This window comes from Nothobranchius furzeri, chromosome 13 (genome assembly GCF_043380555.1).
Source record: "Nothobranchius furzeri strain GRZ-AD chromosome 13, NfurGRZ-RIMD1, whole genome shotgun sequence".
Classification (NCBI taxonomy): domain Eukaryota; kingdom Metazoa; phylum Chordata; class Actinopteri; order Cyprinodontiformes; family Nothobranchiidae; genus Nothobranchius; species Nothobranchius furzeri.
In genome coordinates, this window is record NC_091753.1 from 50,731,225 (window position 1) to 50,745,945 (window position 14,721).

The 14,721-nt window shown below is 39.2% G+C and overlaps 1 protein-coding gene and 1 pseudogene across 1 annotated transcript; both read left to right on the forward strand.

Moving 5' to 3' along the window:
* Positions 1 to 1,422: 1,422 nt before the first annotated feature.
* On the forward strand, positions 1,423 to 4,573 carry LOC107380069 (extracellular calcium-sensing receptor-like; annotated as a pseudogene).
* Positions 4,574 to 9,625: 5,052 nt separating this feature from the next.
* Positions 9,626 to 14,425, forward strand: LOC107380068 (extracellular calcium-sensing receptor-like). The gene is made up of 7 exons (XM_054742514.2): positions 9,626 to 9,886; positions 9,972 to 10,261; positions 10,542 to 10,837; positions 11,050 to 11,255; positions 11,380 to 11,601; positions 11,698 to 11,821; positions 13,184 to 14,425. The coding sequence occupies exons 1-7, from the start codon at positions 9,626 to 9,628 to the stop codon at positions 14,080 to 14,082; spliced, it is 2,298 nt and encodes a 765-aa protein (XP_054598489.2). The 3' UTR covers positions 14,083 to 14,425.
* Positions 14,426 to 14,721: the final 296 nt, after the last annotated feature.

Genomic DNA, 14,721 nt, shown 5'->3' on the forward strand with positions numbered 1-14,721 from the left:
ACCCACACAAACTTAGTTTGTTTCATTTTATAGCCAACAATTGTGGATTTTCCCATATTTAATAAACATTTCAACACATACATCGTACAAATAAATAAATGTTCATGGTTTGTGTCCCTGACAAATGTGTTTAATGTACGGAACCTATTTAAGATACTTATTCGTGTCAGCCTCACATTTGAAATCATGCAGTGTGATTTTCCCTTTTAAATTTGCTGAAATAGTCATGAAACATTTATTTTACCATCTATTTTTGTTTTGTGTGTCAGTAAGTAGCTTACAAATGTGTTACCTGTGAAATGCTTTTATGGGCTATATCCTCCTTAAACAATAAAACAAAAGCTGAGTCTGCATTTTTGACATTAAATGTAACCATCCCCTCGTAAATGTTAGTAACTGCCATTGAATTTCAGAGTTTCAGGTTGGAAATAAATTACTTTCAAAATCTAGTTTTTGCTGTGAAGGAAATCAAAGAGATGTCAGTGTTTTGCTACAGAGTTGTTCACATTTGTGTTTTATGTATTTATTGTTTTTAACGTGTGCACATGGTGAAATAAGGGACATAGGAAGAAGGCAACTGAGGAATTATGGACACTATGAAAAGGAAACGAATGGCAATTCTGTCTGAGACTTAAACAGAAACTCCGATAATAAAAATGGAAAAGTTAAATCCTATGTGTCAGAAAAAGAAAAGATTTAAATATAGCCCAACATACTTACCTGTACGGTGTCTGGCCATAGCACTACTACTCAGTTTTACAAATTTCATTGATTTAAAATAGAACTTCCAAAGTAAAAAGTTTAATTTTAAATTATTATTGATGTGAGAACAAATTAGAAGAGACACCAATTCTATTAATGATGTCAACAGACACACATGTCTGGTTTCTATGGAGCTGAAGGTATATAAAACCACATGTAGTCACAGATGCTTTAGGAATGGAGATCACAACTCTATTAGTTAGAGTGGAATTAGCAATGAGCTTTTTAGATCTGTCACTTCTATTTGGTGATTCCCTGGATGGTAATAAACAAAGGTTTTATTCCTTAGAGGCTCGGACAGGTGCTGGTGTTACTACTGAGGCGTCATCAATGACATGTACAGTGCAGGGTGCTGGCCGTTTGCCTGCATTCTCATCAGATGGAGACTTTGTTATTGGAAGTGTTTTCTCTATTCACTCCAAACTGCACACAGTGATTTATAACTACACCACTAAGCCTGAAATGTCAAGATGTGCAGGCAGGTTGGTACAACGGGAAGAGGAGGGAGAGAGTAATAGGTGTACACAAACCCAATCTTCTTGGCTCCATTTTTAAATATTTGTCTCTATACTATTCATTTTTAATGCCTATGTAATTATTTGCTCTCATATTTTTATGTGCAGCATTGATGGGCGGGAACTGCGCTTCTCTCGTGCAGTGATGTTTGCTACTGAGGAGATAAACAACAGCACAGAGCTGCTGCCGGGCATTAGGCTTGGATATCAGATCTATGACTCATGTGCGTCGGTGCCTGTAGCTGTGCACGAGGCATTTCAGCTAGCAAACGGTCAGGACCCTGTGTTTTACAAAAGCAACATTTGCTCCCAGTCTGGTACGGTAGTGGCTGTTGTTGGAGAGTCTGGATCCACACCATCCATCAGCATGTCACGCATTACTGGACCTTTCAACATCCCTATGGTAAGGAGTTTAGCGTTGCTGCAAACTAAAGTAGTAAAAAATATACAACACACCTTTTGGATGATCTTTTAAAGTGTTTTGGTAAATCTACGCTATGATTTTCTTGTTTTAGGTCAGCCACTTTGCCACATGTGCCTGTCTGTCAGACAAGCAGCAGTACCCGTCTTTTTTCAGAACCATTCCCAGTGACCAGTTCCAGGCTGATGCACTGGCCAAGCTGGTGAAACACTTTGGCTGGACTTGAATAGGCGCTGTCCGCTCAGAATCAGATTATGGAAACTATGGGATGGCGTCTTTTCTTGCTGCAGCACAGAGAGAAGGAATCTGTGTGGAATATTCCGTATCCTTCTATCGGACCAACCCACAGAGCAAGATCCAGAGAGTAGCTGATGTCATCCGCAGGTTCATACATCACTGATTCAGACCTTGTATTGAAGATGGTGACCATCAAGTGAATAAAAAAAACTATCATTGAATGAGCAGAGAAAGATAGTGGGACTGACAAAGGATCACGTTTTCATTAGTAACAGATCTAAATCATATTCACGAAAATGCAAAAAAAACAAAAAAAAAACAACGTAAAATAAAAATATTCAAGCATGTTTATTTTGGCCCATTTGAATGCTTCTCTAGGTCTACAGCAGTAGCTGTTGTGGCATTTGCTTCTGACGGAGAAATGAGGGTCCTGCTAGATGAGTTGGCCCGGGAACCTTTAGCCCCCCGTCAGTGGATAGGAAGTGAATCCTGGGTGACTGACCCGCAGCTGATGAGCTGCACTTTCTGTGTGGGGGTGATAGGAGTTGGTATTCAGCAGTCCATCATCCCAGGTCTGAGAGAGTTTCTGCTGGATCTTTCCCCCGCTGATGTGGCTGCCTCATATCTTCTAACAGAGTTTTGGGAGCAGACATTCAACTGCACACTGATAGAAAGTAATAATGTTTTCACAATCAGATATAAAAATGATTATCACGGGTTTCAAACTATTGTTAAAAAAACCAGCAGAATAAATTACTCGAGGTTGACCTTTTAGAGTTTTGAATTGTTTGATGAAAAAAAATGTTTAAATGAAGCTTTGTGTATTCAGTTAGAGTTATCAGTGCAATTTATTTTCACTTTTTACATTTCCGTCCTGCTTCTTGTGTGTTTTAGGTGCTGAGCCAGTAAAAGGCGTGTGTGATGGAACTGAAGATATAAAATCACTCAAAAGCACGTACACTGAAACGTCTCAGCTAAGAATCACTAACATGGTGTACAAGGCTGTTTATGCCATAGCTCATGCTATTCACAATGCAGTGTGTCAGGAAAGTAATTCCACCACTCAGTGTGACAAAATCATTACATCAGAATCCAAAGAGGTTGGTGCAAAATTTTAGAAAAGATCAAGAAATGTTTAGGAACTTACTCTTTGATATTTGTTTCGGTCTACTTTCTTCCTTGTTCTGTAACTTTTTTCTTACTTTACAGGTTTTATCTGAACTAAAGAAAGTCAACTTTTCCAGAAATGGTTACCTTGTATCATTTGATGCTAACGGGGATCCTGTAGCTTTTTATGAGCTGGTCAACTGGCAGAAGAGTGAGAGTGGAGTTATTGAGCTGGTAACAGTAGGGTACTATGATGCATCACTGCCTAAAGGACAGGAGTTTTATATCAGCAGGAACATAACCTGGATGGATGGTGGCACACAAGTATTAAGAATAATGATGATTATTTTACAGAAGAAATTTTTGAGAAAATGTGTTTCTCGTTTTTGACAAAAAGAAAAAAAAATGTAATTTTGCTTGAACCTTTCTAACAGGTCCCAGTATCAGTGTGCTCTGAGAGTTGTCCTCCAGGAACTCATAAAGTCCTGCAGAAAGGAAAACCCATCTGCTGCTATGATTGTATACCATGTCCTGAAGGAGAGATTAGTAACACAACAGGTGAGATCATTGTGATTGAGCATTTACTACTGATTGACAAGTCAATCTTAATGTATTTTTGTATTTGCTTGCAGATTCTCCAGACTGTTTCCCATGTCCCAGTGAATCATGGCCTAATGCACAAAGAGACGCTTGTTTCCCCAAACCTGTGGAGTTTCTTTCCTATGATGAAGTCCTGGCAATCATCCTGGCTGCATTCTCTGTTAGTGGGGCCTGTCTGGCCATCATAACAACAGCTATTTTCTTTCATCACAGAACAACTCCAATTGTCAGAGCCAACAACTCTGAGCTGAGCTTCCTGCTGCTCTTCTCTCTGACTCTGTGTTTCTTATGTTCATTAACTTTCATCGGAGCTCCCTCTGATTGGTCCTGCATGCTGCGACACACAGCGTTTGGTATCACCTTTGTTCTCTGTATCTCCTGTGTTCTTGGCAAAACTGTAGTGGTTTTAATGGCCTTTAAAGCTACACTTCCAGGTAGTAATGTCATGAAATGGTTTGGGCCTCCACAGCAAAGAATGACTGTTGTGTTTTTCACATTTATTCAAATCATAATCTGTACTGTGTGGTTGTTACTCAGCCCTCCATTCCCGATGAAGAATCTGAGCACATACAAGGAGAAGATCATCCTGGAATGTGCATTAGGTTCTGCTGTTGGGTTCTGGGCTGTGCTCGGGTACATTGGCCTGCTGGCTGTTTTCTGCTTTGTGTTAGCTGTTCTAGCTCGGAAACTACCTGATAATTTTAATGAAGCCAAGCTGATAACCTTCAGCATGCTGATATTCTGTGCAGTGTGGCTCACCTTCATCCCAGCATATGTCAGCTCTCCTGGAAAATTGACTGTAGCTGTGGAGATATTTGCTATTCTGGCCTCCAGTTTTGGACTGATTCTGTGTATATTTGCTCCAAAGTGTTTCATCATCTTATTTCAGCCTGAGAAGAACTCCAAAAGATTTATAATGAGCAAAATGTGATTGCTCCTTGTTATTTTATTTTATTTTGTAAATCGATGCTCAGAAATGTAAAATAAATAAAACTTTGAATCAAGATGGCAAAATGACACTTTAATTGTGACAGAAAATGTTTCTTGCATGAGCCATGATGAAAAAAATGGACCTGAATTTGATTAAATAATGAACCTGTTTGCTAGGAGACCATGGTAGAAGTATACATCTGCGTGCAACGTGTGTGTCAACTCTGGTTTTAGACACCACGCGTGCGCTATGGAAGAAAAAGTGGTGGGCAAGATAAACAGCAATTTCTCAAAAACAGACATTGGACTATGCCAGCCAAACTTGTAACTAGAATGTTTTTGTTGTTGTAGCATAAGTGACACAGAACAATGTCTATTGAGAAACGAACTAGCATCAGTACAGTAAACAAGGCAATGAGAATATTTTATTTTACAAAAATTCCAATTTTATGAACATTGTGTCATGTTCATTTTAATCAAATTCAAGAACAACATTTACTCACTGTGTGTGTGCTTGTGCGTGTGCGTGTGCGCGCGCCCGTGTGTGTGTGTGTGTGTGTGTGTGTGTGTGTGTGTAAAACAGTGACCTGCGTGTACAAATAGATGGTGGTACTGCACTGTCCACTGCCTAGTGGTGCCCTGCAATTTAAGCTGTGTAACATCAATACAGATGTTTTTACTGTTGTGATGTTAAATATTGATACAGAATAAACCTTAATAAGCATCCACATTTTAGGTTACAAACTTTTGTGATGATCTTTGTTTTTTTGTGTGGTTTGTGCTGATTGGGTTTATTACAGTTAACTAGGGCATCGGGTATAGTGCCTTGTTTAATTTCTTGTTTATTTGCTTTTCTTGTTTCATGCTGTATTTATGTCTACTTATGTTCCTATTTAATGATTTGTGTTTTTATTCTGAGTGTTGAGTGTTTAGGAAGGTGCTTTTAAATAAAATGTATTATTATTATTATTATTGTTATTATTAGTAGTACTATTATTATTGTTATTATTACTATTATTACTATTATTATTATTATTATTATTATTAGTAGTAGTAGTAGTAGTAGTAGTAGTAGTAGTACTATTATACAATGATTTTTTTTGTAGGTTATAATACTTCTACAGTTGAACAAAACTTTTTGGAGAAGTTTCAAAATTCTTCTCGCATGAAGCGATTTTAAGCAGTTTAATTCCAGACATTTTCAGTACCTTCCAGATTGAGCACCTTTAGGGCTCTGTCAATTAATAGAAAAAAAAGCCACTCCTCAGGCTGTGTTAAGCAGAGAAGCTGAGACCTGGGAGGAGCATAAATAAGATCTACTACTCCTCCAACAGCAGCTGCTCTCTTCCAGTGAGAGGAATTTCTATACTGATGTCCTTATTTGTGGTGTCACAAATGCAAACTTTTCAAAATAGCATTTTAACCATATTAAATCCTAAAACCAAACACTACCAGAAAACAGATAGACTTTTTTTCAAGTTTAGAGTGTTTATAGAGGTAGTATTTCCAATTTTTTTGTTGCCTTTGACTGCTTCATAAGGTGCAGTTAATAGAGAGAAGACTGATGTAGCGTACGTGGGTAAATTACTGTCAGATGAACAAAGGAAAGGCAGCTTTAGTTATAGAGCTCATTTCAAACACAGAGGCAATTCATGTGCTTTACAGTTTTCAGTACAAGATGTGAAAAAAAAACAACATTAAAACACAAATTGGAATACACATAGATAGAATTACAGTTTAGAGCTAAAGGAAAAGACAAAGTCCCAGCACAGGTTGCAGTGGAGATAACGCAACATAAGAAACGATTCATTTAAAGGCTGATGAGTACATTGGGGTTTTTAGTTTTGGTTTAAACAACACTAGGGTTGGGGCACATCTGAGGTCACGGGGAAGCTGATTCCATGTGTGAGCAGCATAGTAACTAAAAGCATCTCCACCATGTTTTGTTCTGATCCATGGTTCTACCAGCTGATTGTTTCCAAGGGATCTCAGAGCCCTATTGGGTGTGTAGACAAGGATGAGATTGGACATTTATTTTGGTCCCATGCCATGGAGTGATCTGTAAACTAGTAGAAGCACTTTGAAATCTATTCTGTACTTTACTGGTAACCAGTGTAGGGATCTAAGAACGGGAGTGATGTGCTCCATTCTCTTAGTTCTTATTAAGACTTCAGCAGTGGCATTCTGAACAAGTTGCAGTTGCTTCACAGCGTTTTTGGGAAGACCAGTTAGGAGACCATTGCAATAGTCCAGCTGGCTAGATATAAAAGCCTTCTCTAAGTCTGGTCTGGACATGAGACCTCTGACTCTTGATATCTGATGAAGGTGATAAAACACTGATTAAGTTATAGCCTTAATATGTCCAGAGAAGCTCAGGTCAGAGTCAATGTTAACACCAAGATTTCTAATCAGGGTTTTTGTCTTTACTCCCCTGGAATCTAGCTGAGCAATAACATCCATTCTATCCTTCTTGTTGCCAAAGACAATAACTTCAGTCTTGTCTTTGTTTAGTTGAAAGAAGTTTGACTGCATTCAGTCGTTATCTTGCTCTAGGCACTGACAGAGTGAGCCCAGTGGCCGACAGTCACTAGGTGATAAGGCTAGGTATATCTGGGTGTCATCAGCATAGCTATGATGTTACGTGCAGTGCCCCTTTTTGGCCACAAGGTGGCCTCAGTGGCTTCTGCCTCGCCTGTGTGTGTGTTAGTTTTGTGGTACTTCAGTGACTTAGTGATTTAGAATTGTGATAATTAGGATTTCTGGTAAAGTGACTTTGGACTGGCCTTTGACCCCCCCCCCCCCCCCCCCCCCTTTGGATTTCCCCCGAGGTCTCTGCTTACCAGGACGTCTCTTTTTTGTGTATATATATATATTGAATATTTTAGTTAGATACTTTTCCTCCTCCCAGCTCTTTTGGCTTGGCGCTTTATGTTAGTCCTTTTTCCATTTTGTTTGTTCAGGCTCTTTGTGTTTGTTAATAAAATCCTTTGTTGGAGACACATTTACTTTGTTATTACTAAACCTACACACAACATATTTTACTCCCTCCTATACATCACTCCTAGCGAGCTGAGGGACGTAACAGAGTGGGGGCTCATCCGGGATTTGAACCCGGGATCTACCTATTACTTGTGATGCTCAGAAAACAGACCCAAGTCTTGCGTCTCTTTTTGCTTTGGTTGGTGTTGCTCCTAAATCTGGTCAAGCTTCTTATGTGGTTGAAAATGACATTTTGTCCCGTTGCTGGGCTGCTCCCTCTGCTAAAGGCTCCTATTGGGCACAAATTAAACAGATTGTGGTTCCTGAAAAATGTAGGCCTCATGCCCTTTCCCTAGCCCATGACAGCGAGTAGTCCAGTCACTTAGGGATGAATAAAACATATAACACCATCCTACGTCATTTCTTCTGGCCAACTCTGGAGCAACACGTTGCAGAGTTTTGTCGCAGTTGTCCAACGTGTCAGACTGTGGGAAATCCGAATCAGAAGATTCGACCGGTTCCTCTGTGCCCTACTCCGGTGGTCTCTGCTCCTTTCGAGCACATAGTTATAGATTGTGTGGGGCCTCTTCCTCCCTCTCGCTCAGGGCGTAAATACCTGCTGACTCTCATGTGCTCTGCCACTCGTTTTCCTGAAGTCATCCCTTTGTCTTCCGTCACGACTAAGAACGTAATTAAAGCACTGAACTTCTTTGATTTCAAGAAACCAAAGAAGTCCAGTTGCCTTCATTTGAACCCTTTGGATTACAATGACCTGGATGACTGAGAACCTTCACTAGCATGAATAAAAAATAAATAAATAAATACAACAGTTGAACTCTGAGCACACACACACACACACACACACACACACACACACACACACACACACACACACACACACACACACACACACACACACACACACACACACACACACACACACACCACCCCAGATGCTTTACACTTGGCTCTGAACCATTCCAGCAAAAGCTGGAGAACATGGCTTGGTGAAGCCACCAAAACAGATCCCCTCAACACCTATGTGCCCAGAAATCCTGTCCATAAAGGTTTTGAGCAGTCGCTTCTAAAGTTAGATAAATGAGGAAAAGTATAATATCTCTGATAATCAAAGAGGTCACTTTAAACTATGAGAAGAGAAGCGACAAAATGACGCCCTTGTCAAATCCAGAAAGGCGTACCCCCCCCCAAAAAAAAAGTAGGATGGGGGTGACTCCTTCTTGACGAAAAGCCAGCTGATGCACACCAGGAGTTAATAATCCTGTAAAACACACTTACACTCAAAAACAGACTCTTGAGAAATGGCAATGAAACCTGACTCTATTGGGCTGAGCTTAGCAGTGACTATTTTGGCTCTGATGTCAGTTTTTGTCTTTGGTGGTTCTGCGGATGGCATCACTGAGTGGAGTGTGGATCTGAGTGGTACTGGTGTTCCTATTCAGGCTCCATCAATGAAATGTTCTCTGCAAGGTTCTCCGTCTTTGCCTGCATTCTCAGAGGCTGGGGACTTTTCTTTAGGAGGTGTTTTTTCCTTTCACTACATGATGCAAACGGCAGTCAATAACTACACTGTCAAGCCAGTGCCTCCAGTGTGCACAGGGAGGTAAGAAAAAACATAAAAATGGTTGAAAAAGGTGAGGAAGGTATATGAATGGAAATTAAGTTGTTAGATGGAACGTTGTGGATATGATGTAAACAATGTCAACCAAAAAGCACAATTTTCTTCTCATTATTGTTCAGCTTTGAAGTTATTAAAACTTATTTAAGAAATGTTTATGTTTAATTTCAATCCTTAACACTAGATAGTCATTTTATATTGTAAAATTTTCTAAAAAAAAAAAAAAAAGCATACTTTGACTTATTGTTTTTATTCTCAAATAAAAAGCAGTATCACGTGTTTGATTCACATTATATTTTATCTGTGTTTGTGTAAGAACTCAATAGTATGGTAGTATTTTAAAAGGCTAATGAACTGGTTATATTTAACTTAAATGTTCAAACTACCCTTTTGATTCTGTGCAGCCTGAATGCTCGAAACCTGCAGTTTTCTCAAGCAATGATCTTTGCTATTGCTGAAATCAACAACAGCACAGAGCTGCTGCCAGGAGTAAAACTGGGTTATCAGATTTATGATACGTGTGTATCAGTGATTAAAACCGCCCATGTGGCCTTTCAGATGATGAATGGTCAGGATCCCATGTTTTACAAAGACAGCAACTGTTCTCAGTCTGATGTGGTGATGGCTGTTGTTGGAGACTCTGGATCCACAACATCCATCAGCCTGTCACGCATCATCGGGCCCTTCAGCATCCCTTTGGTAAGAAGGAATTTATTACTACATGGTAACTTTCACATACTTTTTGCTTATTTTAATTAATCACGCTATGATTTTCTAATTTTAGGTCAGCTACTTTGCCACATGTGCCTGTCTGTCAAACAAGCAAGAGTATCCAACTTTCTTCAGAACAATTCCCAGTGACCAGTTCCAGGCTGATGCACTGGCCAAACTGGTGAAACACTTTGGATGGACTTGGATAGGAGCTGTCCGCTCAGACTCAGATTATGGAAATTATGGCATGGCGTCTTTTCTTGCTGCAGCACAGAGAGAGGGAATCTGTGTGGAGTACTCTGAATCCTTTTATCGGACCGACCCTCGTAGAAAGATTCAGAAAGTAGCTGATGTCATCCGCAGGTTTTCACATCACTCATTTTTATTGTGTATCTTGTATAATGATGTGGATGTTGTGCATAGCAAAATGGGTTCAAAAGGTTAAAATCTTATGTAGTTTTGTTACATCTTCTTGAAAAATTTAGAAAGTGGGCAAAATTAAAGTGAAAAAAGTTACACATGTTCTATTCATGAATGTGTAAATGCTCAATACTATTACAAGGTACATATTTTTACATTTCATCTTGAAAATGCTTGCTTAAAATGTATGAGTTCAAGAGATTGTTTTCTGATGTTTCTGCAGGTCATCAGCAAAGGCAATCGTGGTGTTTACAGCCTCTGGAGATATGAATGTTCTGTTAGAGGAGTTGGCTCAGGACCCTCCGTCACCTCGCCAATGGATCGGAAGTGAGGGCTGGATAATCGAAACTTACTTAACAAGGTTCAGTTTCTGTGCAGGGGCCATTGGAGTTGGCTTTCAGCAATCAGACATCCCAGGTCTGAGGGAGTTTCTTCTAGATCTTTCTCCCACAAAAGTAGCTGCCTCACCTTTGCTTACTAAGTTCTGGGAGGATGCATTCAAATGCAAAATTGAAAAAAGTAAGACATATCTTTGGAAAATAAATAAATAAATAAATAAATGAATGAAAACACTGATTAAGTGTTTGTCTTAAGTGTTAATATTTTTAGTGACCTTGAAAAATAGTTACTATTTTTTGACCAGAGCAATTAGTACCCTTAAATACGTACTATTAAAAGTATATAGTTTTTTTGAGTGATAAAACTATAATATCTTATTTTTAAACTATTAGGTTCTAATCCAGAGACAGGAGTATGTGATGGAACTGAAGACATGGAACATCTAAAAAACCCGTACACTGATACATCTCAACTAGGACCTACCAATATGGTGTACAAGGCTGTTTATGCAATAGCTCATGCCATTCACAACACAATTTGTATGGAAAAAAATATAACCACTCTTTGTGACAAAGGAACAATGTTGACATCTAAACAGGTCAGCTAAACTGAGAAGTTAATATTTAGTCATTTTTGTTACAAATCAGGTCCTCTAAACAGAAATTTGCAGCCTGTTGTTCCTATTCTCCTCTGTTTTACATATTTTTTTTCATGCTCTACAGGTTTTAAAAAAACTTAAAAATGTCAACTTTTCTCGAAATGGTTATCCTGTATCATTTGATGCCAATGGGGATCCTGTAGCTTTTTATGAGCTTATCAACTGGCAGAAGAGTGAGAGTGGAGTTATTGAGCTGGTAACAGTAGGGTACTATGATGCATCACTGCCTAAAGGCCAGGAATTTCATATCAACAGAAACATAACTTGGGTAGATGGTGGAACACAAGTAAGCAATATAACAATTTTACACAGGCTGAGATTTTGATCTATTGATTCACAGCTGATTTGTTAAACTTAAATTTGGTTCGTGTCTTCTTGACAGGTACCAGTATCAGTGTGCTCTGAGAGTTGTCTTTCAGGAACACGTAAAGTTTTGCAAAAAGGAAAACCAAAATGCTGCTATGATTGTATACCATGTCCTGAAGGAGAGATTAGTAACACAACAGGTGAGATCAAAGGTTTCTTATGAATTCGTGTTTATTTTTAAAAAACTGAGTGGAAACATCAATTCCTGCTCCCAAGGAAAAAACACACACTTTTTTTTCCTCCTCCCAACTCTGCCCTGCATGCTGATCTCTGTCCTGTCCGTCTATCTTGGGCACCTTTTTGCATTCTTCTCTGGAATTTAATCAACCATAGATCTGGTCAGTTGGCCTCTAAATGCCATTGATAAACTTTTCTGCACTTTCCTGACCTGACAGAACATACCGGTTCCTGGATCGAGTGAAGATTATATGTCTGCCTGTCTAGATATACTTTTATAATTGGATTGGTGATAACCGGGTTTCTGCTTTTTGAAGTAGGCGGGTCCCTGATGAGTCAGAAGATTGTAAAGCTGTCTGAAGCAATTAGCAAATTGCCCAAGCTCAATGAAGGGCTGTGTTGTACTGTAACCTCTCAAACTCATACATTACATGAGCTGAATTGTAAGCTGGATGCTCTGAGCAGTGCTGCAGTTTAGAATCTCGTTTGCGGAATGGAAAACAACTTTGCTTGGTGGAAACTGACTCCCTGATTTGGCTGTTTGTCTGTTGCTCTAGGACCACATAATGACATAAAGCAGAGAAGCAAAAAAAAAAAAAAAAAACGTCTCTGGCCTATTCCAAAACAATTGCTGTTATTTAAATTTGGCTCCCCAATGTTGGCCTTGAAGGCTGAAGAATTTAAATTCCCATGGAGAATGGATACAGGTGGATGCTCTGCCTCCTCCCTCCCCTATTTCACACATGAAGCTGTGGACTTCTTGGATTAATTTGCCAGGAACTCATAACAGATTCTAGACAAGAGACACTGTGAAAGTTCATAGACACACTAGTTACTTACACAACATGCATGCATGAACACAAAAAAGCTCACAAAGATGCTTACACCCTCCCATGCTGTCAACACTCTCCTCCTCCGTAGAACTCTAATTTCCACTCCTGAACAGAAGAGGTAGAAGGAAGCGATAATATAACTGCGGCCTCCCTTGGCTGCATGGGGATCCCCGCACCCTCCCGCCCACTACACAATGTTGTGACTGTCTGAACGTATGCTTTTATGTTTGAGGTGTTTTTCCTGCACTCCAGCTCTGTCCTCTGCCTGTTTTTCTCCCTCATCCCTTCTCTACTCATTGTCACCCATTTCTTTTATCTACACATGTGCCATGGCTGCGTACCAAAAGAAAACTTGTTCCCATTATTGTGCTGTATGCCTGCTCTAGAAAAGGTTGTACTGAATAATTGTTTTATTGTAGCAGGACACTAGTTCACTGACGAATTAAGTGGTAATCTTAAAATCTGACATCTCATTCTGATTTGTTCATTTAGATTCTCCAGACTGTTTCCCGTGTCCCAGTGAATTGTGGCCTAATGCACAAAGAGACGCTTGTTTCCCCAAACCTGTGGAGTTTCTTTCCTATGATGAAGTCCTGGCAATCATCCTGGCTGCATTCTCTGTTAGTGGGGCCTGTCTGGCCATCATAACAGCAGCTATTTTCTTTCATCACAGAACAACTCCAATTGTCAGAGCCAACAACTCTGAGCTGAGCTTCCTGCTGCTCTTCTCTCTGACTCTGTGTTTCTTATGTTCATTAACTTTCATCGGAGCTCCCTCTGATTGGTCCTGCATGCTGCGACACACAGCGTTTGGCATCACCTTTGTTCTCTGTATCTCCTGTGTTCTTGGCAAAACTGTAGTGGTTTTAATGGCCTTTAAAGCTACACTTCCAGGTAGTAATGTCATGAAATGGTTTGGGCCTCCACAGCAAAGAATGACTGTTGTTTTTGTTACTTTTATTCAAATTATAATCTGTACTGTGTGGCTGTTACTCAGCCCTCCATTCCCAATGAAGAATCTGAGCACATACAAGGAGAAGATCATCCTGGAATGTGCATTAGGTTCTGCTGTTGGGTTCTGGGCTGTGCTCGGGTACATTGGCCTGCTGGCTGTTTTCTGCTTTGTGTTAGCTGTTCTAGCTCGGAAACTACCTGATAATTTTAATGAAGCCAAGCTGATAACCTTCAGCATGCTGATATTCTGTGCAGTGTGGCTCACCTTCATCCCAGCATATGTCAGCTCTCCTGGAAAATTCACTGTAGCTGTGGAGATATTTGCTATTCTGGCCTCCAGTTTTGGACTGATTCTGTGTATATTTGCTCCAAAGTGTTTCATCATAATAGTTCAGCCTGAGAAGAATTCCAAGAGGCATTTAATAAATAAAAAATAAGTTTTAAAGGTATTACAATTTAGGACAAAAAAAAGTTTCACAAAACGACACTTATCATTTAGAGTCAATCTCATACATTTATTCCAGATTGTGCTGCAACCATCAAACTGAATTAAACATGTGTTTCTCCTATGTGTAGCCTCTTCTTTATGTCAATATTTAACTGGACAAAGTAAATTTAATGTTTTATGCCTGCTAGTGTGAATTTTAACTTTAACTAGTTTTCATGCAAATATCTCAAATTTGATCTTGAAAAAATACTATATAACTTTATAAATGTTTTCATAAATGCTCAAGATTGTCTTCAGGCTGTTGTCAACAAGAAGTTAAAGATACCGTCAGAGTTTATTTCAGACTACAGTAAAAGACAAACTGTAGAATGATTTTATACAGAACTAACTTTTTTTCTCACAACTCTAAAGTCTGAAAGATGAAACAACTACAGAATAAATCAGACTTTCTTTAGAAAAAAAATAACTCAGAGTCCAAATTGGCTGCATTTGACAATATATAAAAATCTGTTTATTTTTTTAAGCTAAACATTCAAGTTTTACCTTCTGATCAGGCTGAGAAACTGGGATTTTTCAGGTTACAATGCATTTAAACCTACAGATACCCTGAGGCGCCTCGGGCTGACAG

What these genes read in the sequence shown, in the direction of transcription:
- LOC107380068 (XM_054742514.2), top strand. Translation starts at nt 9,626, where the DNA reads ATGATCTTTGCTATTGCTGAAATCAACAACAGCACAGAGCTGCTGCCA. An exon ending in GGCCCTTCAGCATCCCTTTG is followed by an intron (nt 9,887 to 9,971) that starts GTAAGAAGGAAT and finishes TTCTAATTTTAG; the next exon opens with GTCAGCTACTTTGCCACATG. An exon ending in CAAATGCAAAATTGAAAAAA is followed by an intron (nt 10,838 to 11,049) that starts GTAAGACATATC and finishes TTAAACTATTAG; the next exon opens with GTTCTAATCCAGAGACAGGA.